A 24,028-nucleotide genomic window follows, 5' to 3' on the forward strand; every position below is an offset into this window, starting at 1 on the left:
TGTGCTTACTTGGGCTACTTTTGGCCCAATTCCGAAAGTGGTTCGTTTTCCTCTAACCTCGCCCTTCCTTTAAAGTCCCCTAAAGCTTTGTTTTCTTTCTTTTCTTTTTAGAATTCATCAGTGTAATAATACATAGTAATTCCTTTTTTTTTTTTCGTTTTCAGGTTCTTATAGAAAGAGAAGAGAAAGCAAAAGCCAATGCCTCGAAACGAACCCTCCCCGCCCGGCATCAGCCGCCTGCTGGCCATCCTGGGCCTCTTGACGGCGCTGCTGGCGTCGGTGGTGTACGTGCTCGACCAGGACCTGCAGCGGTTCTACGTCTTCGATACGGACCACCTGCACGACCTTGCGCAGAGGGGAGTCGCCGAGCACGGCAACAACACGCGGGGCATCGTCAAGTACATTGTGGACGAGCTCAACGCCAAGGTGCCGGGATATGTCAACCTGGAGGAGGACTGGGTGTTTAACAATGCCGGCGGGGCCATGGGAGCCATGTACATCCTGCACGCCAGTGTTACCGAGTATCTCATCATCTTTGGTGAGTAAACCATCAATAGCCTTTCCACGACCAAAAGAGAAGAACAAGGAAACGCTGACAGCGAATCCCAAGGCACGGCCATCGGCACAGAGGGCCACACCGGCCGCCACACGGCCGACGACTACTTCCACATCCTGTCCGGCACGCAGGTCGCCTACGTGCCCGGCGAGTACGAGGCCGAGGTGTATCCCGCCGGCAGCGTGCACCACCTGCGCCGCGGCGACGCCAAGCAGTACAAGATGCCCGAGGGCTGCTTCGCGCTCGAGTACGCCCGCGGCTGGATCCCGCCCATGCTCTTCTTCGGGTTCGCCGACGGCCTGAGCAGCACCCTTGATTTCCCGACGTTGTGGAAGACGACGTACATTACGGGCCAGCAGATGATTGGGAACCTGCTCAAGGGGAAGCTGTGAGGCTGGCTACGTGTGTGTGTGTGAGTGAGTGTAAGCCTGGGTGAAAATGGCAGTTTTATGACAGACACTTTGGCTTTAAAACAAAAGAGAAACAAGGCAATCAATCATATGGGAAGCGTCATGGGATATGAAATGAATGTTATAGAAAGCGGGAAACAGTGGCTCAGGACATATAAATCTCGTAACTACTATAGTGTTGGCTTAGTACCTACCACCAAGTCATATATTGTACAGTTACATGGTGAATACAAACCGCAAATTACGACCGAGAACAAGTTTCATCTAGTTGTGTTACTCGAACGGCTCTGCAGCACCCCAGTCAACCAATAAGAACAAAGACAAAGAAGAATCACCAAGGTTTCCCCCTTGCTGCCCCTATTCTCTCACCTCGCCCCGTTACCGTGAATCCAGCACCAGCAAAAGCCTACCGACAAAGTCACCATCTACGCCCCAGTTGAAACGAGATGCATATAGTAGCGGTAGTAAAGTGCATGTAGCAAGTTCGTATAACTATGTACTGCCGTGAAGAGGAGAAGACGAAATGGCACGCTCCCAACAGTAGCCCCCCCTATATTCACCAAGTCCAATACCCGCGCGCCCTCGTCAGATTTGTTTTATATTTTTTTTAGTCTCCGCCCTGCCACCAACGCCACGCCAATGTGCAGTTGTGCTAAGAGGAGGAAAAAATAGTCACCCATGTTAAAAACTCCCATCGTCCATTGTCCAAGCGCTGTTTTTCTCTTATGAGCTGTGAAATATCGGTGTCGTTCGTAAAAAAAAAAACCTACCCATTATCAAGCAGTAGCCAGAGACCTACGCCTTTTTGTGGGGGCAAAAAATATTGAGAATGAAGAAAACCTGGGGAAATGGCAACCAAAAAAAAAAGAGAGAGAAAGACAAGTAATGAAACAATGCTCCAGATACACCATTCGACTCAGGCGGTGGCTCGAATTCCATGTCGATGTAAACGCCAAGGCTTGCAAAATACAATCATCGCCCATCCAATGACGACGCAACCTGCACAAGAAACAGCTTCTCTAGGCGAGCCAGCCTTCTTCGGCTCGCTTCAGGCCACGCATGACAAGCCCGTCTTCGTCATCATCGTCGGACGAGTCGTCCTCTGCATCATCCTGGATCCTCATGTTTTCCACAGAAGTCGTTGTGGCCTGCATCCGGGCCTCGTGGCCGTCATCCTCCTCGTCAAACATCCACGTCAAGCCATTGGCTTCTTCCTCCAGTGGGAACATTTCTCTCGCGTACTCTTCCAGTCCTCGGGGGCCCTCCCACAACTCAAGCGCCTCCCGCGGGCAGCTGGCTTCCAGCTTTGGGTCGCCAAAGTAGGGGGGCTGCTTCGCAGGGTCCTTCTCGTTGGGATCAAAGAGCTTCTCCAGAGCCTCGAGCTGTTGTCGATATCCCGTAGGTATGCGAACCTTGATCTCGATAGGTCCTCTGATATAGCGGACAGGACGGCCGACTCCGCGGGCAAAGAGCTTGCAAGCCTCCACCGGGGTCAGGTATTCGTACGCCAAAGCGATGCGCTCCCCTTGCCACTTGGATACGCCGTCCTTGAAAAGTTGTATAACGGCAGGCCCAACGTCATGTTCAGCATCCAACCAGGGGAGCTTGGCGTCTTCGTGGAACGGGGCCTGCCATGTGAAAGAGCCATCCGGCTGCAGCTCCATGCAGAACAACGGGTAAAGCAGCGAGGTGAAGTTGTTGTTGTAGATGCCGGTGTAGACAAAGGTGGCGGGCAGGCCCAGCTCCCTCACATACTCTTCAACCTTGTGCTTAGCGGCCCATAGGGGCAACGACGGCCACCCGGTGTGGTATGCTGCGTGGTCGGGCATGGAGGAGTAGATGTAGTGTTGGATGTTGGCCTTTTTCGCGGCATCGGCCAGAGCCTTGCCGATCTGCAGCTCATCCCCGTAAAAAGTGGTGTTGATGAAGGCGAGCTGTGCGTTGCGGAAGAGATTGTCGATCAGATCGTGGTTGACGCCGACGCCGGGCATGGGGCCATTCTGAGTTACATCCTTGTTCTCCTTGGTTGGCTGGTGCCTCGTGTAGAGCTCGCCGACAAAGACCGTGACGTTGGGGTTGGTGGACACTTCGGTAGCGACAACTCCTTCGAGATTCCGCAGCTGCGCACGAACGTGGTAACCAACGGCCGTGGCCACGCGAATCAGCGACGCAGCTTGGCGGCCGCTGGCGTTTATAACGGCAATGGTCTTTGGCGTAGACATGAATCTCTTGGTAGGGCGGAAGGTCAAGGAGTTGTTCCTCGAGTTGGCCAGAGGGGACGACTCGGAGTAGGAGGATCGCGAATGCTTATGTTGCTTGTGGAAGCCGTTTGTCTGGTCGGTCGCGATATGGATGGGAAGGGCGCCCGTAACGGACCCGTTGAGTTGTGCCGGCATGGCTCCGTTTGGCTTGCTGGTGGGATTTCAGGCCGAAGCCGACTGGAAGGAATTGGTCGCCGAGACAGGAAGTTGATTTGCTCCGACGCAGGCTGTGTATTTATTCGACAGGCAAGGCCACCGTTATCCGGACGTGCCAGCCCGCCTGTAAAACAGAGGCAGATCGCCTAGGATGCGGATTTGATGGTGGGGGATGGCAAGAGGTAGCAGTAGGGCTTGTCTCTCAGCTCATGGATCGAAAAAAAAAACGAGTAGTCAGTACGTAAGAGCGAGGTATGACAGTGGATCGTGGGCCGTGGGCCGTGGGCCGTTTGAACGGGCGAGAGCGTGGGAGGACAAGCAGCGAGCACGGTATTACTTGTACTTGAAGCAGCTAGAAAAGAGAGAGGCCAATGCCGGCGGCTGGACGCGGCGCACAGCAAAGTGGTGATGATGTAGGATCCCACGCGGGCAGCGCAGAACTTGTCGGGTCTGGTCTAGGCCGGTGGCACAACACAAAAAAAAACAGCGGATATTCGAGAGCGGTGGGCGAGTGAGTACGAGTACTTGTACGAGCAAGAAGAGGCGGAAATATGGGAGATGCAGATGCAATTGGTCGCAGGGGCCGAGGGGGACCGCAGCCGGGATTGTCCTGTGATATAACGAGACAAAAGGGGGCCGAGACGCTGTCGCAAAGGAGCACTCGCCGTGTAAAAGAATTACAGCAACAGCAACAGCAACAGCAACAGCAACGGCGGCGAGGCGAAACGAGACGAGGCGACGGGATACGTCCTCTGGATATACTACTGAGACTGATACTGACACTGATACTGCACTGTCCAGTAGAGGGGTCAAGTCTCTTTTTTTTCCCGATAAGAACAACGGCTATGGTCGATTTAGCTCGCGCGAATTGGGAGACTAGCTTGAAGAGACGGAAAGATTGGGGTTAGTCCGGAGTGGCCTCGCCACGCCTTGGCGTGTGAGGACTGGCAATTTCTTACTTGGATGGCGGCCGCGCGCTGAAACCAGTCAGATGGCTGGCTGGCTGCTGGGTGCAGGGCGATAAGGGATGAGGAGGGGGTTGGTTGTGTTGGGATAGGTAACTTGGTACGGAGTAGATTCAAGATGGAGGGGGGGGAAGAGGAGGAATCTTGCTTGCTTGACTGCAGTCTGTTCTGTAATCAGGCAAATAAGGCGAATACCTGTCACAAGTCGAGTCTCGGTATCGAATTCCGCATGTACTACTAGGTACTACTAAGCTGAATAGAAAAATGCGTCATACTAGGTACGAATAAAATCCGTGGATGGCCATTATTACTCCAATAGGTACTCATACTAATACAAACACTGATACTATATCGCAGTCCCGAGTGAAGTCAACGGCGATGCAGAATGACGGCACACCCTTGCCTCGCCCAGAGCAGCAGGAGCGAAGGTCGGAGGCGACGGGTACAGGCACAGGTAGGTACAGGTACAGATACAGGCACTGTACCTACAGGGTACAGGCGCAAGTACCGCTTGGACCCCGAGATGAGAGACTCGCAGCGGTAGTACCAGGTACGAGAACTTTTGCACGGCGCACTTGTACCGACTCCGTGTAAAGCCAAGTGTCAAAGCCTCACCTGCAAGGTCCTCGATGCGGCCATGTGCTGCAAAAAGCTTGGGGTTAGGGGTACCTGGCAGTACTTTGGTCTGGATTCTGCTGAACGCAACTGAAAGGTGCCGCCAAGTACTGCTTGTGAGACCTGGGGGGAAAGAGCAAGCCCTAATCCTAGTAGCATTCCCCGTAGATGGTTAATGACGGCAAGAATAGAAAAGAAGAAGTAAAAGAAGAGAAAAAGTAAAAAGAGAAAAAAAAGTCGGAGCCCGCCCGGCCGCTATCTTCGACAGGAACGGAGCAACATGTAAGACTGTTAGGTACCAGGTACCTAGACCACCACCTTTTTTTTGAGTTGGCTAGCCCGATCTCCGTCATCATGGATCCCTGTATGGAGTACCTTGCACAAACGGGCAACATCTGATTAGATTCGTGCGAGTCGAGACAACTGCTACGTAACATGGTACCTGTATGAGTGCTAGGCCTGTGTAAACTTTTGGCCAGTCAGACGCGCCGATAGGGCCCGCGGCTGGCCTGATTTGCTCCAAAAGCCTCTGGCAAAAGTCGATCCATTCACGCGCGGATGACCTGACCGGAACAAGACAAGGCTAGCAACGGGTTTCTGCTCGAGTTGTCGATGCCTTTCCGTTCGCATCAGGCCAGAGAAAAGCCCCATGCACGATGCATGTTCCAATCGGGCCAAAAGCTGCGTTGAACCATTTTGATGCTGTGTTCCCTCACCACTTTACTTGAAGATTGTCTGGGGCCGACCAATCGGGCGGCGTCGCTAAAGGAAGTCGCCTCTGGGATTTTCTTGTTTTGCGCCTTGGCTCCATGCAACTCCGCGGATGAGGCGCAAGGGCTTGCTGGAACACTGCCGTTTATCTGGTATTACTACATGCCATTAGATAGTGCTGCCGGTAACCACCAATGGCATGCACAAGCGCTAAAGACGGAATTGGAAGAGGAACACAGCCAGATGCTACACAAGATCAGAGCTAACGTGTGCAGGGAGCACAGGTACCATCTACTGTACGGAGTGTGCCAGGGCCCATCATGGTACACTGTGGCATCGGAAGAAGGGCGCAGAAGGTCAGCAGACAGACGACGTCTCCCAAAGGCACAGGACGGCTAGCGGCCTCTCCGAATTCCATCATCTAGTAGGTTAGTAGGTACCCTTCTCCATCTCCATATATGCGCATGTACGAGTGCCTGGGCTCTGCCTGGGGGCTGACGGGTGAGGTCCAGTATTCTGTATTACAGTTGCATGACCTGCCCTTAGCGAATACACAACGACTCCATACTTATACGCAGACATGCCGCATCAGCCTAATGATACTGCCGTCCTGAGCAACGTGTGTCCGTTCTGGACATGTCCAAAGTCCCTACATGCGATGCTAAAGCTATGGAGCACAGTTTCCAGCACCGGGGCTGCCCAGAATGGCTGACCCGGCCCTGTCACGCGCTCCTCACTACTGTACGGACCAGAAGCCGTGGCACATGGGGCTCGTTACTCCGTGCAGCGGCTCTCGACGCAGTACGGCGCACGCTGCCTAATTCGCGGCAGCTTACAGTACGAGCATACGCATGCCTTGGTATGTACTATCGACGCCGGATCATGCTGAGACAATACTGGAGTTGGATTGCGGCATCGGACCAAAAGTTTGTCCCCAAGCAACGCAACGGAGCCGAACACTGCGCCCAAGAAACTGCGAGGCATGTGCCGTTCGGTGTACAGCAGGTACTTTTGAAGTATCCAATACAAAACATCATTTTGCATTTGCGGCTCCGAGATAACCAACGGCTATCTGAGGCATCTTATCGGGCCATTGGCTCTAGGGAGGAACGGGGTAGGATCTTCACACTTGACTCGACTCAGGCCGCAGGATCCACGAGCAGAAAAAGACCCTTTGGAAAGATGAGAGAAGAGAAAGAGAAGGATGAAGAAAATTTTCTTCTCGGCTGCCACAGCGCTACTGTACTCGTAGCTACTCTCCGTACTCCCCCCCTTCGTATTCCCCATACAAACGCTCACTGCGAAATACGACCGCTAGGTAACCCAGCTCCCGCATTGCCGGCGTTCGGCCTATTTGCATTAGCTCTCGTTAACTCTTCCCACGTTTCCACGGTCCAGGTTCAACGAGGTTCAACCCCAGGGCCAAGAGCGGATACACGCAGAGAGGCCGGAGCCCCTGCAGCGGCAAAGGAGAGGTTGAGATTAGGTAAATTTTTGCCCCGGTTCTCCAGTCAGATGATTTCGTTAACCTCATTCCATTGCTCATATCCTCAATTGCTTCAAGATCGCCTTGATACTGTTGGTCCATGTCACGAAATTTTTTTCTCTTGCTGCCGGCCTGGACCGTCATCGATCGATCCAGAGCTCGGGTCACCAGACCTGTCATGATTTTTCTTCTTGTCTTGTTTCCCTTTTTTCTTAGTAATTTTTTTTTTTCAATTTGAGATTTGTCTCCAAGGGACACGCTCTCCTTGTCTTGCCTCCCACTCACTCCCCTTCTACGGGGTACCATCACTCCCAGTAGGAGTAATCTCTCTGAACCCTCAAGGTGCTGCAGCTCCGTAATGTCATGGTTCCATGGCTTGAGGCTTGTCGACGTATACCTGGATTCGTACTAGGCCTGGCAGCCTTGGGTGTAACGGTTTATGCAGCCAATCCCCTGCGATAGCTTTCCCTCTGCATTCACTCCTTGCCTTCTCATTCGTCACTCGCTGTGGCCTGTAGAGGTAGTGCAGCTCGTTGAGAGATGCTGCGTTCCGACACGCCGCACGACGCCGTTGATGCGGCTTCCCCATCAATCAAATGCTCTTACACCAACCGGCTTCCCGCCACCATCGCTACTTTTTCTTCTTTTCTCTTGTTTCTTTTTTTTTCTTTCATTTTCTTTCATTTTAGCGCCCCTTGTGATTGCGCCCTACGAGCGGGCGAGAAACAAGCTGGTGACAGGGTTGTGACTTCACTTGGCCGGAGACAGTGCCCGTAAACCCCAAAAGAACCGCTCATCTAGCCGACGGTCAACCTCCTACGTGATACTACTATATTTTTTTTTTTTCCCTTTTGTCTCTACCCCCCGCTCATGCAGGCCATTATGAATAGCATTTGCCCCCATTTATTGGCTAGCTCATTTTCCTTGTCCTCGTGAGCTTCGTTGGCGCCGGATCGTGCAGAGAACAGCAAACACTCTCTAGGGGGGGTACAGGACACGGTAAGCCCCTTCAGCTCCCTTCGCCAAAACTCGACGGGATTGCGACAAAGGCGCACAAACCTTGGCCCCCGATCCATCAAGGCTCAAGCGAGAACGTCTCAAAACGCGGAGGAGGGCCACTTTGTTACGCAGTCGCTCGTGCTTACACGAAACGAGGAGAAACGAGGGGTGTGTTGCCGCAAACTTCGGCCTATATCATGCATTAGCTCGCGTGCCCTTTTTTTTTTTCGAATTTCTATTGCTTCTTCGGTCCCTATCGCGGTGAAATTATGACCTGTACAGTAAAGTAGCAATACTCCGTGCGAGATGGACTGCCCGTCGTTCACCCCGCGCGCAACTTTGTCGACTGTTTTTGAATCCTGGAAGCACCAACATGGCACGTTCTCAAGGGGGTGTGGGGGGGGGGGGGGGGGGGGGGGGGGGGGGGGGGGGGGGGGGGGGGGTTGCCCCCCCCCCCCCCCCCCCCCTGCGACGAGCCGAATACCGAAGGGGCTTTTGGAATGCTCAGTGCTGTTTTCCTTGTTTGTTCGCTGCGTAAACTCTCTTCGTTCCTCATCAAACTGTTGGGGCGTCTTTCGAAAGCCAATTCTTTTCTTTGAAAAAAAAACCTCAAACAGGCTCATCCCCAAGCCACTTCTCCCCCCAAATCCGTCCGGGCTTTCCCTTCTTGGTCCAATGGCACGGTGCTATCAACGGTTATTTGAAAAAAGCCCTCCAACTCTTACTGGCGTAGCATCCCAAGTGGCATTTCCCGGTTTGTACCATCATAATGGATGGCCAACCTGTGGGGAAATCGGGCACATTCATCTGCACATTTGGCCGCATGAGTTGTTCTTCGCGTACTCTTCCTCCCCCCCCAAGGTTCCCTATTAGTCAAAACTACATTTCCATATTGAGACGCAGTTGGGGAGAAAATCAGGTTCGTCTTGATGGACAGGTTACGACGAGTGATGTACTCCGTACTGGGTTCGTTATAATGCAACATGTGATGACCCTGGTTGGACTTGGCGTGGAGAAGGCGTCAAGTGAATTGTCGCCGTAACATGACTCTTTGCAATCAACACAGCACCCCTGTTAGGGAAGGAGGCGGAAACGCAACAAGCAGCGCGTTGGCTGATCACAGTGGTCTTAATGTATCATTACTCGTATTTCTCTTATCTCTCTGCAAAATGCTCAAACTCATTGGCCATCAGTTTCAGGGGCCATATTCCAAAGATCGGCATTCAACATATCCACATCATCCAGCGGCATTCTCTCCATCCACGACTGAGCCGTGCTGGAGCCCGACCCGTCCGTCACATTCTGGCCGAGGGAAGCATCCAGATGTCTCTGTTTTATTTTTCAATCATTGGTTAGCTTTTTTATTTTATTCAAACTGCACATGTTGCTGCCACGGCAAAAGCGAGGGATTGCTCCAGAGGAGGAAACTAGGGCTTTTACTTACCCAGTCTACGTTATCCACAGATAACATCCAAGACATGTCGAACTGGTTGATGTTGTTTGCTATTGGCGCACCGGCGTTGCTGCGGCTGGGTATAGTAGCTCCCGCATTAGCTGCAGTGCAGGCTGGCTGGCCTTGGGGGAACGGTGTTGGCCCGGAGCTAGAGCCTGAATCTGCAAGATTTCTTAGCAACCCGAGCATATCATCTGAGGGAGGGGCAATACTGGAATGAAGAGACTGACCTTCAAGTCCGCTGTTGGGATAGTCAGAGGCGTATCCAACAGCATCGAGAGATACAACATGGCTGGATGCTGATCGACTCGAGTCCCTGCCGGACTGTGGGTATTGCGTGCTAGAGGAAGCAGGCGAGCTTCGCTCAACTGGCCGTCCGAGCTTGGCCAGCATCACAGCCAGCGTGTCCGCCGTCTTTCTCAGATCCGTCAACTTGTTGAATACTTGACAGCTGATATCATGTGATCGCCGAATCATGGCAATCAGCTGCTCCTTGGTCGGCGCCTCCCTTTGCCTGCCTGCCGTGCCGAAACCAGAGCCGTCCTCGGAATAGTTGTCGTTCTGGATAATGAGATAGAGAATCATGGCGGCAAGCATAAAGTCGTGGACGGCGAGCGAGCTCATGAACCAACCCGAGCGGCCGAGGACGTTGCCGGGCTGACACCCCATCCAAGAAGCGTATTGAAAGTCCAGCAGCGTCGTAGCGGCATCCAGGCACTGGTTTCGCGAGTAGTCATGCTCGGGCTTTGGGTCTGCCTCTGCCAGGTAGCGTCGATGGAGAACGCAGCGGCTCTTGTGATATAGAGACGCAATTCCGTATCGTTGAATGATCTGGTGGGGCTCCTCGCCGACGCACTCTTCCAACGGCTTCACGTACATAAACGACGGGATGCTGCTCCAGGTCTCGGTCAACAAGTTATCCAGCTTCAGCACATCGCTGTAGCTCGGCGGCGTTAGCGAGTGAGCCTGCTGGGCAATCTTGCTGAACACACGAAGGAGCCTGGATTTGTGGATGGCGTAAGTCATAAACGTGTAGACGTTCTCCGGCCGTGGCTGCGGCAGCTCCTTGCACTTTTCGTCAAAGTCGTCGTCTTCCAGGTTACGGGGCAGCTCTGTATCCGTCTCAATCCCAGCGAGCATGCTCGGCAGACCCATGTGAAAGGAGACGAGGAGGTCGATCTGGGCAGCCATGTTCCACTGCCTGCGCCTCATCTCGCCTTCAAAGGGGGAAATGTTGGCCAGGTGAGAAGGGTCCCGATGGAACCCCATCTTGAGCATCAACCGCACGCAGACGCCCGACAGGATGTAGCAGTTCATCTGCGCCGCTCGGTTGAGGATGAAGTCGGCTTCCACATAGAGAATAAACGCCGGCACCGTTACAGACGTCGGCTGAGAGTATTTGCCCCATATCAACGCCCATCCCGCACATGAGCGGTACTGCTTGATTCTGTCCTTGACTGATATCGGTGAATCACTCTCCACCTCGTCGGGGGCGGAAAAGTTGTTGAAAAACACGCCCAGGCAGAGCACCATGAAGAGTAGGGCTACCCAATGCAGTGAGGCTTCACCAGGGTTTTGCCAGAATTTCACATACTTGATGCCGTCATTTGTTAGTTACGGGGGAGCTTATGACAAGTTGGGCATCAAACCTACCGCTCTTGTGAATGTCGGACGGTGAACAACGTCTGTATCTCATCAAGTCAGCCTCCTCCCGCCTTTCTGTCACAGAAACTCTCATAAACTTGACAACTCAAGAGGAACCTGAAGGAATGATACTCACGTTGAGATGGGCTTTTCGATGAAAAGTACCGCGTAACCAGCCTGTCCGCTACATGCCTCTCGGGTAGTTGAGCAAGAAGCTCTTCCCGGCTGGTTGGCGCCCCTCGAGAGTAAAGAAGCATCTCCGGCCCCTCCAGCTCTTCACCCGGCAGTAAGTCGTCGTCCGAGTCCCCAGGATCGTCAAAGTAGGCTTTGATATCCTCAATCTGAAGCCACCGTTAGCCTTCGGGATTTCCGCGTATCCCAAACCCCATCGTCATCGCCGCCTTCTTCATCACTTACATCTTCAAGCATCGCCAGACAGTGAGTGGCGCCCACATACGTCGTCGCATTGTCTCCGTGAACAACTTTTCCCTTCAGCTGCGGCGCCGCGCCCTCCGCCGCCTGAGTCCCCGACCTGAGATTCCCCTCGTCGTCCATCATGCCTCGCACCATTCCCTCGAGCCTCTTCAGCCGCGCCGCCATGCCCTTGGCCGCCGGCCTCTTCTTCTCCGGCTTTGGCGCATAGACGCACAAGTCCAGGCGGCCCTTCTTCGCGCACTGCCCGCATGGCTGTTCCCGGTCACACTTGAGCTTCGAGTTCCGGCATGGCGCGCACGAGAGGAGGATCCGCGTGCGCTTCTTTACAAGGGATGCTGAGCTCCCCGAGTTCATTCCCAAATCCATTTCGTTATTACGCTCGAGGGTGTTTTGCCCAGTGCGCTGGTTCTCAGCCTTGTCGTTGGCCTTTTGTAAGCCCTTTGTGATACCAAGCGGTGGCGATGATGCTATCCGCGTTCACAAGCCGAAAAGTTCTTGTCTGGAAATTCCGCGCGCCACACGAGTTGCCTATGTATGCTTAACACAACTAGCAGCACACTAGAGTTGCAACGGCTGACAGTTATGAAGTTTATTTTACAGCGTCGTAGTCGCTTTGGAGTCTAGATTATTCAACTACGCATTGGTAACAAGCAAGGCTGATGGCTCAGTGGCATTACCTAATCGGAAATGGTTCGGATTTGCGCTAAACTCCAGTCGCGAGTTGCGCAACCGCAAAGCGTAAAAACCGAGATTGGAACGAAGATTGTGAAAGAAAAACAAGTAAATAAATCAAAGGCTTTGACCCATAATCCCGTCACGTAGGCAGCGCGCCCGGAAGCCTCTCTATTACATATTTGCCCCTCGCCACACTCATGATCGGAACACCAGGGATTTTTCGCAGCCTCTGCTTCAGGGCCTTGTCGTTGGTCCCCACGATGTATATCCGATCCTTCGTCACCCGGTCCACGATGCAGTCGTCTGCATACGTACCCTTGTGATCGCACTGTATCCGCTGCCACCTCTCGTCTCTGGCAATTTTCAACGCCAGTCTGTATTTTGTGCCGAGCTTCTCGAGTTCGGCCATGACGCACGAGGTGATGATGGGGTTGCACTTTGCGTAGAGGCAGTCCATCATGGATTCCAGCAGCGACAGCTTCCTCTGAACGGTATGACTTAGGAAATTTGTATCGACGAGGACGCTATAGGGTGGCTTGAGGTTGTCGTTGTGGGCGAAATACATGCCGCTCGGCATCTGGGCAACTTCCTTGACGAGTTCTCCTCCGACCGTCCTCCTAGCCTCCTTCTCCTTCTGCTTGAGCTCTTCTTTCAGTCGGTTTTCCTTGAGTCGGACATCCTTCAGGCCGATGACTCGTTTGACCTAGATTCAATGGTCAGTATCTCCCAGAAACTCGATACATTTTGCCGATGAAGGAGGACAAACCTGTCCAAACTTTCTCGTCTTCTTCGCGACACCCATGACTGCGTTGTTGCGGTCGTCCGACTATCGATGATGAATGGCCTCTTTGATCCTCAATTGTTCGGACATATGTATAGTTCGGCCCTGATTAGGCGTGATATTACAGGTAAAAGAGAGCTTGGTTGTGAACGGTTCGACCCTTCGTAAATGCTGTCGTGAGACGATATGACGATCAAAGTCCAAAAAAAAAAGTTGGGTAGATAAGATTGCGATTGCTGCTGCACCATAGTGGCGGTGGTGCACGGGCCACTTCTGGTTTCCCATGTACCTTTGTACTGCTGTAGGCGGTTTTAGCGTCCACTAAAGCAGTGCCAGAGCTGCCAACTTAGCGATCTCGACGCGTCCGCTGGATCGCGTAAAGTGCTTGAGTTCACCATCCCAAAATCCTCGAGTAAAAATGCCCGCCGCAAAGCCAGAAGAAAAGGGCGAGTCCTCGAATGCCACGTCAAAGGCAGTTCTTGCAGCTTCGTCCAATGGATCACCTAACTATGAGTTACCATGGTATGTCGGTAATCCAGCCCCTCCAGGCGGGCAGCTGTGTCTTCCACTTTGAAGTTATTAACGGCATCGTTTGAAGGGTGGAAAAGTATCGCCCGGTGTTCCTGGACGACGTTGTCGGCAACACAGAGACTATTGAGCGTCTAAAGATTATAGCCAAGGAGGGAAACATGCCCCATGTCATTATATCGGGTATGCCCGGCATTGGAAAGACGACCAGCGTTCTCTGTCTAGCCCGCCAGCTGCTAGGAGAATCATACAAGGAGGCTGTCCTGGAGCTCAATGCCAGTGATGAACGAGGTACTATGATGCTTTTGTATGCGCTGCCGTGCAATTGACCTCTGCTAACTCGTGGGCGTAGGTATTGACGTTGTTCGTAACCGAATCAAGGGCTTTGCGCAGAAGAAAGTTACCTTGCCCGCTGGCAGACATAAGCTGGTTATCCTCGACGAAGCCGACAGCATGACATCCGGTGCCCAGCAAGCCCTCCGTAGAACTATGGAGATTTACTCCAATACCACTAGATTTGCGTTCGCCTGCAACCAGTCCAACAAAATCATCGAGCCGCTGCAATCACGATGCGCAATCCTTCGGTATGCCAAGTTAACGGATGAACAAGTAGTGAAGCGGTTGCTGCAAATCATCGAGGCGGAAAAGGTCGAATACAGCGACGACGGTTTGGCCGCCTTGGTTTTCAGTGCAGAGGGAGATATGCGACAAGCCATTAACAACCTGCAGTCAACATGGGCTGGCTTCGGTTTTGTCTCTGGCGACAATGTCTTCAAGGTGGTCGATTCACCGCACCCAATCAAAGTACAGGCCATGCTGAAAGCTTGCTACGAGGGGAATGTCGACTCAGCTCTGGACACCCTCCGAGAGCTGTGGGATTTGGGATACTCGAGCCACGATATTATCAGTACCATGTTCAAGGTCACAAAGACGATGCCGACGCTCAGCGAACATTCAAAGCTAGAGTTTATCAAGGAGATTGGCTTCACACACATGAAGATCCTGGAAGGTGTTCAGACCCTACTTCAGCTGTCTGGGTGTGTCGCTCGTCTGTGCAAGCTCAACATGGACCCCAAGAGGTTTAAAACATCGTCAAAATAGGATAGAAGACAATAGCATGACCAACGGAATACAGGTAGCGAATGTGCTTTTTTGCTTTTCTTTTCGGTTTCTTGGGCGTTGGAATTGGGGAGATGCTACTATACAATGTGAGGTACTTGGGGTATCATCATATGATGCTATATACATGATCAAGCTTTTGATCTCTGGGAAATCCGACACGCTGGGTTCGTCCATCTTTATTTACCATTGTTCTGTGCAATTTCTTGCTCGTACCTGTCCCACTTTGCCTTTTCTCTGAGCCACCTCCTCTGAGCTCTCACCTGAGCTTCATACTGCCTCAGACGTTGATCTGCCTCGATCATGCCGCCGAGGACCATGGCTGACATTTGAACATAACTATCGCCGTATGAGCTCATGTATTACCTAATAAGTCCAAGTTTCTGATTTGATATGCCTACACTTTGAACTGAATGGTGGTTTTGCGGTAGACCGGAGACCAGAAGAAGGCGGCGCTCCCCAGGATCGCCGCTCCAGCACCCCATTTGGCTGCTCCGATAAGACCTCCCTTGCCGGCCTCCCACCCGGCATCCTTTGCCTCGTCGCTCTTCAACGGATCGTGGGGAGCGACGACCATCTTTTGAGGCGAGAAATGCAGTGTGAGACGAAGGCAATTGAATGATGCGTTGAGCGTTTAAGGCCACAAGCCGGTGAGAGGGTGTACTGAGGAGAGGGGGCAGGGATAGGAATGCCGAATTTTTTAATAATTCCAGGGGCTACAGAGATGCAGATTCGCTTTGGGGTGATGCCAAGTTCACATCGAGAACAGCTGCGTGAGATCTAGCAAAGCCGAGCGCCCGAGAAATATTGTACGTCATTAAATTTTGACGTAACAAAAGGCTTCAGGGTAGCTGTTTTGTGAGCTTCCCCACATATCCCATCTTTGCTCGTACGAGAATTATAATCAGAAATTTCTCAATGGATCTGATAGATAATAGGGCCTTTTTTACATATTGCTCTCTCGTGTACTGTAATTGTTTTGGTGATAGAGTACCGGTTCGTGGGCTCTTCTTGTTCTGCATGAGTGGACTCAAGTTGCACAGTGAAAACTTGCCATTATATGGTTTAAGACCGCGTATTGAGGTTCTCACCCAACAACAGTCTGTATCGAATAACGTCTAGTTGAACAAGCTACTAAACCACCCGGCATTTGCCACGCGGGGTATATTTTCCCTTAATCATGATTGAATAGTTGGAAATATTGACATCTGTAGATACGTAAGGTAGGTAGATCTTGTAATTTAAGCTCGTGGCAGAATATACCCGTAGGCCCTCATACATCGGCCCTGCTACAAAGTACCTACAGACAATGAAAACGCGCCTTCAGAGTAAATTTCTCCAACACGCCGTGGTGCCTCCTGCTCGCGTGGGCAATTAACCAATTGAAATATTCCAGCACATCCACTTCACACCACGAACCGCCTCGATTTTTCACATATTTTTTGCAGCTGTGGGGTACAAAGCTGCAGGTACACAACCTAATAAGCGGTTATGCATTTATGCCGTCCAGGTCATGACAAAAGCGGAAGCAAAGAATCTTTTGGACACAATTTCTTTTTGTCCTACAGCAGCCGACAAAAGTTTGACTCGAGCAAACCCAGCAATGATTACGCTCCCGTTGTTGCCTGGTGCTGCCAAGTCTGTCCTTTGCTGTTCATAAGCATCTCTAGCGCTCTGGTGTTTTGCATCTTCATTCTTTTCACGTCCGTCTGCACTTGAGGTTTTACGCCTTTTGATGAGCAAAGTTGCCCACAATGGCAGAGCTTTCTACGGACGCATACTGGCGAGCGCCGCCCATTGCTAGGTAAGGACACCCTCCCATACAGCCGCATGCATGCGCAAGAAACTCGTGCTGACTCTGCTTCGATAGAACTGTTGCGACCGTTACCTTTGGTCTATCCTGCGCTGTACACACAGGAGTCCTTGCCGCGGATTTCTTCTCCTATGACATCCACTACTTGTTTCGGGTCCCTCCGCAAGTTTGGCGTATCGTAACATGCTTCTTGATTACCTTCCCAAACCTGGGAATCCTATTTGACACTTTCCACATGTACATGTACATGAGTCAGCTGGAGAGAGGTCATCCGCGATTGTCTCGACGAGAAGATTTCGTCTGGTACTTGACTTTCGTTGGCGGAACAATTCTGGTAGGTCTTTTAACTCAATATCTTTCATGTGCTTCCCCGTGTACCCTGATGAAAACTCCTCAAATATCTGCCCGGATAGTGCGATGCCTCTACTGCTATCACGGTTCCTGGAATTGAGGAAGATTACCCCTGCACTTCGAGTCGATCCACTCATTCGCATAAGGATTGGCTTGCGGTGTGGGCATGGTGGGATGTCGTAATGGATGGCTCGTGTGGTTCACTATTCACTCGAGTGGTTTTTATATGCTCCCTACATCTTTCCCTCTTGGTGTCACTTGTGCCTGTTCCTTCTCCATCACCTTCATTTTGTATCCTCCTGGCTCGTGATTGAGGCTGACACCCCGGCTTCAGATACTGAGTCACCTGACAGGCTTCGGGTTTGGAGTATTGACGCAAGCACTTCTCCTTGCCATGGCCTACACCGTAACCCAGGAGCAGCGAGGACAGCAAACGAACTACATGTTCATCAACATCCCGTCCCAGCTTGTGCCGTTCGCCATGATGGCGATCAACCTTTTCTTCCCCGGTGGTATTGGCATCGTATTGCTGCAGCTTCATGGACTTGCAGCGGCACACCTGTATCTGTTCCTCAGCAAAATCTGGCCCGAGGTCGCAGGTGGCCGGAACTGGATTCAGACTCCTGCGTTTATTAGTTCGTTGGTGAATGGGGTAGCACCAGCACCAGCACCGCAACGACCAGCAGCAGCTGGAGCCAGAGTACCTGATGCAGCATCCGGTCGAAGCAGTGGTGCGTCTCGTGGACCATTGCCAGACTCGTGGCGGACAAGAGGACCTGGGCAACGCCTAGGCTGAGCCATATAAAATCAAGACACGTCACCTTTTTATCTATTGATACCACTAAATAATGATGATGCCGGCTGTTACTTAGTTACAAAGGATGCAGTGTTGTAACTCGACGGCAAGAACGGCGAACGGCCTAGGAATATATAATTGAATACAGGTTTAAGAATATAATATTTTGTCAATTTCAACCAGAACGCCCCAATTTCCCCAGGGTATAAATGATCGACGGCCATTTCCATATGGCTGAATACCTCGTGCAAACCCAACGCCGCTTAATAGACAAAGCCACCTCCCCAAACCTTACAACATCTTGAACAAACATCCAAGAAGGTTACAACGCTTAGCCTCCGGTATACACGATACAATAAAAGACAAAGGAGAAGAGAGTGAGTTATCGAGTGTGTGCATGTTAACAAAAGAAAACAAGGGGTAGTTCTGCCTTCTCTTCTTCAGATCCCGTATAGGGCGCTCTTCCCGCTAGCCAGCGGAACTTCTGTGTAGGCAGCGTACTTTTCGCCAGATCTAGGAGTCGGTGGACGATTGCGATCGACGACGACGATGCCAGCGCCAAGTGGCCTGTCGATGAATCTCGGGTCGTTGAGGAGGGGAGGCGTGATGTGCAACTGGCGGTCCCCAGAGGTTCTGGCCATTGCCATGGGTTGAAGGATGAGGCTGGGAGGAGCGTTTCGTTTGGGTAGGTGGATTTTGGGTAGAGAGAGGGAGGACAGTCTGGAGCTCCAGCGAGATGAAGATTTCAAAGTTGGGGAGGAGGTTGCCTCTGATGGGGATGGTAGGGCGGGCTGTGCTGAAGTAGGGGGTGATTGCAGAGCGGATTGTCTCGCGGCGTCTTCCACGACTGACTTGTAGGCTTGGATGATGAAGGAGTCGGGCGTGCTTGGCCTGAGTTTGTGGGTTGGTCGAGGGGGTGATAGGGATCGTGTAGAGCCGGCTCTGCGATCTTTCTTTGATACGGTGCTGGGATCGTAGGCGTGATGAGCAGGCATGGCATTGTCGGGGCCGTGGATGATGGCTCTTGGATCGTGTGTGAGTTGGATGTGGCTGAAGCGGGCGGCCTCTTCCATGCGGTTGTAGTATTGGCCGTTGGTCTCGCTGATTCCATCGGAATCATTCATGTTTGCAGCGCCATGGAAGTCGGGGCCATGACGAGGCTGGTTGACGACGTAGCCCCAAGGCTCAACTAGGGTTTTGGGAGAGACATAGTCTTCCCTGTAGTAGTAGCGTTGCTCGATGTATGGGGAGGGTCTCTGGCGAGCAAAGTAGATGATGAAGAGGACGGTGGCGAGGGCGAAGATGGAGATGACGCCGACGAAGATGCCGATGGTGGCGGGTAGGGGGAGGGTTTGAGACGAAGAGGAGTCTCTTGGGGTGATTTCAAGAGCCTGGGTACATGTAGCCTGGGAGATGGCCAGAACCAACAAGGGGAGATGTATTGAGGAGATCATGTTGGGCTCTGTTATATATGATGGTAGCAGGGAATATCCAAGTATAACAAGATGTCATGTACTAGTGGTCTATTTCCAAGGCTGCCTGCTCACAATGGGGCTGAATCAAATCTGCTGCGGGTATCATTGATTCCCCGTCGAGATGATGATACAAACAAAAAGATTGATATCGTTGAACTCATCAACCCCATCAAGACAGGCGAACTGAGCAAAGACACCAGCTACATGTAGCGAGAAATCCATGCCCAAGATGCGGCCGAAGGGGAGGCCCGGCAATAGTTATACGGGCCGTGGAAGCCTGGATTGCACGCATCCTCGGACACACACACAAGACCAACATCTCGCCCGCATCCGTATTAGGGCATCATGTCAACGGCGCGTTGGTTCTTAGCATATAGATTGCATGCATATCCCGATGGATCCCTGCTGGGATGCAACGCTGATGGTGGTGACAAGCCACGCCCCCCATCCGATCAGGCTTCTTCGACGCCGAGGCAAAAATCACGTAAAAGGCAGAAAAACGGATATTCAGAAGGGGAATGTTGGTCCCCCGCCAAGCAGAAAGAGGGGGCTGTAAGCAAAATCAGGGCTGGCTGTATCTTTCTTCATCTAGCGATCCTGATGATGCTATTCGTCGACGATCCAACCTGAAAGAGCATGTTAGCCCGTGGCAACCTTTTGGATCCTTCGACTACCGGCAAACCTTGCGTCCAAACAGAGGACGTGGGCTTTTTGGCAGGACTTTGTTGGTGCGTGTGGGAACTTCGCAGAGAGACGGCACGAGATGACCCTAAGCCCTGCCCCGTATAGTCAAGATGGAGTACGTAGGGGAAAAGAGCTGGATGAGGCTCTCCGAGAGAGAACAAGCGGAACACGGCGTCTGTCCGAATGCAACGAGTAGACGCCACAGACGGTGATCCAATCAGCAGCGGCATAGACGCGCGGACAAGAGGCGCAAGAGCGCAAAGGCCGTGCCGCGGAGGAGCCCGACGAGGGCCGGGATTGGCGGGGCGGAAGACGAGGCCATTCAGACGCCCTCTGACGACCCGCGCAAGATGCAACCCTACCTTGTACATACGAGGACGGGTAAAGTGTAAACGACAATGAGCAGTTAATATCGTGCCTTGTAATATATCCATTGTATGCACTGGTATGAAGATCCCCCCTGTATGTACATGAGCCCACTCACTCGCTCGCTCACTCAAAACTCTGATATTGCTCCATTGCAAGCGTGTCGTCCATCTTCCTTTCCGTCTCCTCTCGTCCCCTGTCGATATGCCATTTGCCACCGACGCTCGACCAGGATCAGTGACAGACAGACGCGCAGCTGCGGATATTCGACGAACGAGTGTCCAAGCTGCGGAATTCCATGTGATTGGCTCCTCTCCAACGGCCTGTTGTTCCGCGTCCTCCACTCGATAGCGGCACGAATGAAAACCCTGTAGAATGCAGTGAGAGAGGTTGAAACGAACAGAAGCTAGCGAAGATGGAGGGTGGAAACAGAAGAGGAAGAATACAAATCAACTCTAGCCTTTTGCTATTGGCTCCCTCCGAGAAGAAACAAATGCCTTTCGTCGGCTAGAAAAGTGAGCGGTTTAACTTGAATAGCCGACCTGGGCCGGGGTTATTCTGACATGCATTTGCTTTCGTCGCTTGCGCTAGGAAGCTTCCGATAGCCGCGACGGGCGCCTGTGTGATGATGGCCTTGGGGGGGGGACTCTTGCATGAACCCATTGACCTGTTTCCGGTCGATAGAGTGTCGCAATGGCCTAGATTGCAGGCATTGTGTTGATGAATGCTACTTTGTGTTGATCACGGATACATGGAGCGGGCATGTGGGTGGGGGGAGATTCTTTGCGTGAATACCGGATGGCCAATCGATTTGCATTGATGTCACAGAGACAATCTCTTGCTTTTGCCCACCTGATCATCGTGTAGGGGGGACGAGAGCGTGGTCGTTCATTAATACTGTTAATTCCAGTCCTTTGGCGTTTGGTCGGGAGAGAGAGACTCGAATTCCGTTCAATACTCTCCAGACGTACCCTGCCTAATCTCTCGGGGAAAGAAGATAAAAGACATCGCTCACGTTTCAAGCAATTATCCATATCAAAACTGGAGGCAGAGCCTGGGACGGTTAGTCGTCAAAGCTTCCCCATCACTCGTACAATGATAACTGGACGTATTTCGTCATTGGCATACAGAACTAAGCCTTGTACTGTTCGCGGCCAAAAGGCCTTGCGAAGCTCAGCCGGGCGCAAAGACTGTAATCTCTAAGTATACTACTATTCATTACTCGTATATCCCCTGTAGTGTATCCAAAAAGCTCAGTTCCAGCATGCAGCAAGCCAGCTCAAGATTCAGCGCTGAAGAACAGTAGTCGCTAGACTAGCTTTGTAATCATTTCCCCTTGTCTGTACCAGAGTGAGCATGTCAAAGTCATAAGGCGACAGAGAGGGGGCTGGCGTACTCTATTAAATCATGGCGAGCCTTGTGAGCTCTTTTGTAGCTGCGCTTGTCGTGTATCATGTTTGATAGCGGGGAATGCCATCAGGTGTATCAATTACGCAACGCTGTAAAGGTAAATGCAACAGTCTATGTCTCGATTCGCTTCTTAATTCCCATTGGTCATTTCGGCGTGTCTACCGTTGGTCGTGGGTTCTTTCTGGTAGAGGTGATGCAATCTGATGTATTTGTAAACGGAATCCGGAATGTCTTCCACCCTCTCTCCGTTTTGTATCTGAGCACGGACGCGAGTTGACTAAGACGCCTGGTCAGTATCAATGGGTAGGTAGCGGAAAGGCACCATGCCGTCTTACCGAGACTTCGTTGATAATTGTTGGAACGACCCAGATCTTGGCGTTGTACTTCTCGAGAGGCTCTATGGCATCTTGGGTTCTGCATTGGGCAGGCCTGAGATGATGAAATGGAAGTTAGCTTTGTTCGGATGACCAGCAGGCGTGGGACAGTGCTACCTTTCGACCACGAAAGCCCCATAATAGCCCAGCAAGACCTCATTATCAGCGGGATCCCATAGCTTGGGATCTGCCATAGTGGCAGCTAGGTCGGCGCCGATGAGCAACATAATTCGTGCCGTCGTAAAAGTTCCGTCCAGGGTCTCAATGCCGCCGAGCACGTTGTTTATCTCGTGGTCGAAATGCCGGAGCACGTCAACCGTCGGGCTGTACAGAGGCTTGCCGGATTCATCAACGCGGACCGTCTCCCAAGGATCGATTGTGATTGTCGCCATGGTATCCGTGTCGACAGCTAGACTGCACACTATAGAAAGCAGTCAGTAGAGAGTTACACTCTCCCATTTCAGCACATTCCACTTACTTTGTATCCGGTGGTGGGCCGGCGCTAATGATGACTTTTGATATGCGTCCGAGCAGGGCGACATGTAGTTGCCAACGATTTCGAAGCCGGGATCGCTCTGTTTTACATATTTCTCTGCAAATTCAAACATTTGCAAGTCTATTGATCTGTTAGAGCGCCATTGGCATATCCACGTGCCCTCAACCACTTACGCAGAGTCGTCACCGGGGAGAAGCTCCCGCAGGCGACAAGAACGAGAGGGACCTTGTCAGGCCGCGTCAGGCGGCGCTTCAGGTTCTGGTACGGAAACGCATATCCGGAAGGCGATGCGATCGGCTGGGGAGCAGGCTGGGGCGTGCCGTTTTGGTGCGGGAGAGTCCCGAAGCTCGACGCCGAGGCCACCATGATATGGGGGTCTGCGATGTGCGACAGGCGGCGATACGAGGGCTGGAGGACGTCGCGAAAGAGAAGACGAGGAGCGCAAGTTGAGCTGGGATGGCGGTGATGCCGAAATTCGGTGGTCGCGTGCGCAGCGAAGGGAAGAGGAAACAGAGTATCTGGTGTAAGAGGTTGCGACGATGATGGCGATGGTTGACTTTAGGTGAGGTAGGTACATGTATTCAAGGCCAAGACGTAACGCCGAAAAGAGGGATTTACCCTCCACCACTAAGAATAGGCAGCCTACAGGTACTGAGACGCTAATCCGAGCAAAGCCCGAAACTGTCAGTTGTTCCCAGTCTGCTAGCCTCTGCTGGAACAGGCTGTTTTCTGTAGCTGGAGGTCAAATTGTTTTCCATTCGTTTTAGTAATCGTGCCGCGTCTTTGTTTCTCCTGTGGCTGTTTTTAGCACTGCGGTTCTTGGCTGGATCCAGCAACACTCCAAGCAAAGACACGGAGGCTTAGAGCTTGACAAATCCTCCAGCGTTTGGAACCTCCAGAAGGTTTGGGGGGATTCAAGTGCCCGTAGATGCAAAAAAAAAAAAAAAAGCGGCATGTTCGACGGGCCTGCCTAAGAGTGACGTCAATCTCGCCCAGCCCGCGTCTCACATGCATCCTCCAGCTCGCAATCTTGTTTGCGCAACCTTGTCAAATGCAATCGGTAGTAAACCGGGGCGACGACAATATTTCGGTAACGGAGTCGTGCATATGTATGTACACTGCATGTCTTCTTTTGCTCCTGCTATACACTCGTAGTAATTTAGAGGCGGCACTAATCTCCAAGCCTGGACTAGAATCTTGCGGGCGTTGTGAGGTGGCGGCCCTCCAAAGCTACTTTCACAACAACACATACCTACCTTGCCTGTTTTCTGGCAGTGTAAACCGCCGTCAAAAGATTACAGGTACCTAATAGCATATGCACCTCTTCTCTCCAAGAGTCAATCCAACTTATCCCAAAGTGGATTGACAGGTTGGTTGGTATGGGATATTAGACCCAACAGGCTGGATGATTACTGATTGCCTCGGTATTGCCTTATTTTCTAGTTCATGGTTAGCCGTCCAATCCTTTG

At 52.1% G+C, this 24,028-nt stretch overlaps 8 protein-coding genes across 8 annotated transcripts; 3 read left to right on the plus strand and 5 right to left on the minus strand.

The window, feature by feature from the left end:
- Positions 1-198: 198 nt before the first annotated feature.
- On the plus strand, positions 199-948 carry Triagg1_9434 (uncharacterized protein; the record flags this gene model as incomplete). Its single annotated transcript, XM_062904391.1, has 2 exons — positions 199-538; positions 611-948. The coding sequence occupies 2 exons, from the start codon at positions 199-201 to the stop codon at positions 946-948; spliced, it is 678 nt and encodes a 225-aa protein (XP_062751595.1).
- A 1,037-nt stretch (positions 949-1,985) lies between these two features.
- On the minus strand, positions 1,986-3,362 carry Triagg1_9435 (uncharacterized protein; the record flags this gene model as incomplete). Its single annotated transcript, XM_062904392.1, has 1 exon — positions 1,986-3,362. The coding sequence occupies one exon, from the start codon at positions 3,360-3,362 to the stop codon at positions 1,986-1,988; it is 1,377 nt and encodes a 458-aa protein (XP_062751596.1).
- A 5,976-nt stretch (positions 3,363-9,338) lies between these two features.
- Positions 9,339-13,168, minus strand: Triagg1_9436 (transcriptional regulator family: Fungal Specific TF; the record flags this gene model as incomplete). The annotated part of the gene is made up of 7 exons (XM_062904393.1): positions 9,339-9,488; positions 9,604-11,205; positions 11,266-11,297; positions 11,393-11,597; positions 11,674-12,158; positions 12,562-13,069; positions 13,133-13,168. The coding sequence occupies 7 exons, from the start codon at positions 13,166-13,168 to the stop codon at positions 9,339-9,341; spliced, it is 3,018 nt and encodes a 1,005-aa protein (XP_062751597.1).
- Positions 13,169-13,565: 397 nt separating this feature from the next.
- Positions 13,566-14,776, plus strand: Triagg1_9437 (uncharacterized protein; the record flags this gene model as incomplete). Its single annotated transcript, XM_062904395.1, has 3 exons — positions 13,566-13,669; positions 13,746-13,966; positions 14,028-14,776. 3 exons carry the CDS (start codon positions 13,566-13,568, stop codon positions 14,774-14,776), a joined length of 1,074 nt encoding a protein of 357 aa, XP_062751598.1.
- A 197-nt stretch (positions 14,777-14,973) lies between these two features.
- On the minus strand, positions 14,974-15,371 carry Triagg1_9438 (uncharacterized protein; the record flags this gene model as incomplete). Its single annotated transcript, XM_062904396.1, has 2 exons — positions 14,974-15,133; positions 15,196-15,371. The coding sequence occupies 2 exons, from the start codon at positions 15,369-15,371 to the stop codon at positions 14,974-14,976; spliced, it is 336 nt and encodes a 111-aa protein (XP_062751599.1).
- Positions 15,372-16,548: 1,177 nt separating this feature from the next.
- Triagg1_9439 (uncharacterized protein) lies at positions 16,549-17,754 on the plus strand (the record flags this gene model as incomplete). Its single annotated transcript, XM_062904397.1, has 3 exons — positions 16,549-16,598; positions 16,665-16,941; positions 17,293-17,754. 3 exons carry the CDS (start codon positions 16,549-16,551, stop codon positions 17,752-17,754), a joined length of 789 nt encoding a protein of 262 aa, XP_062751600.1.
- Positions 17,755-18,194: 440 nt separating this feature from the next.
- Positions 18,195-19,208, minus strand: Triagg1_9440 (uncharacterized protein; the record flags this gene model as incomplete). Its single annotated transcript, XM_062904398.1, has 1 exon — positions 18,195-19,208. One exon carries the CDS (start codon positions 19,206-19,208, stop codon positions 18,195-18,197), a length of 1,014 nt encoding a protein of 337 aa, XP_062751601.1.
- A 2,611-nt stretch (positions 19,209-21,819) lies between these two features.
- Positions 21,820-22,925, minus strand: Triagg1_9441 (uncharacterized protein; the record flags this gene model as incomplete). Its single annotated transcript, XM_062904399.1, has 5 exons — positions 21,820-21,966; positions 22,025-22,118; positions 22,181-22,484; positions 22,542-22,679; positions 22,733-22,925. The coding sequence occupies 5 exons, from the start codon at positions 22,923-22,925 to the stop codon at positions 21,820-21,822; spliced, it is 876 nt and encodes a 291-aa protein (XP_062751602.1).
- Positions 22,926-24,028: the final 1,103 nt, after the last annotated feature.

This window comes from Trichoderma aggressivum (genome assembly GCF_033847375.1).
Source record: "Trichoderma aggressivum f. europaeum strain CBS 100526 chromosome Unknown scaffold_053, whole genome shotgun sequence".
In the NCBI taxonomy this organism is placed as follows: Eukaryota; Fungi; Ascomycota; class Sordariomycetes; order Hypocreales; family Hypocreaceae; genus Trichoderma; species Trichoderma aggressivum.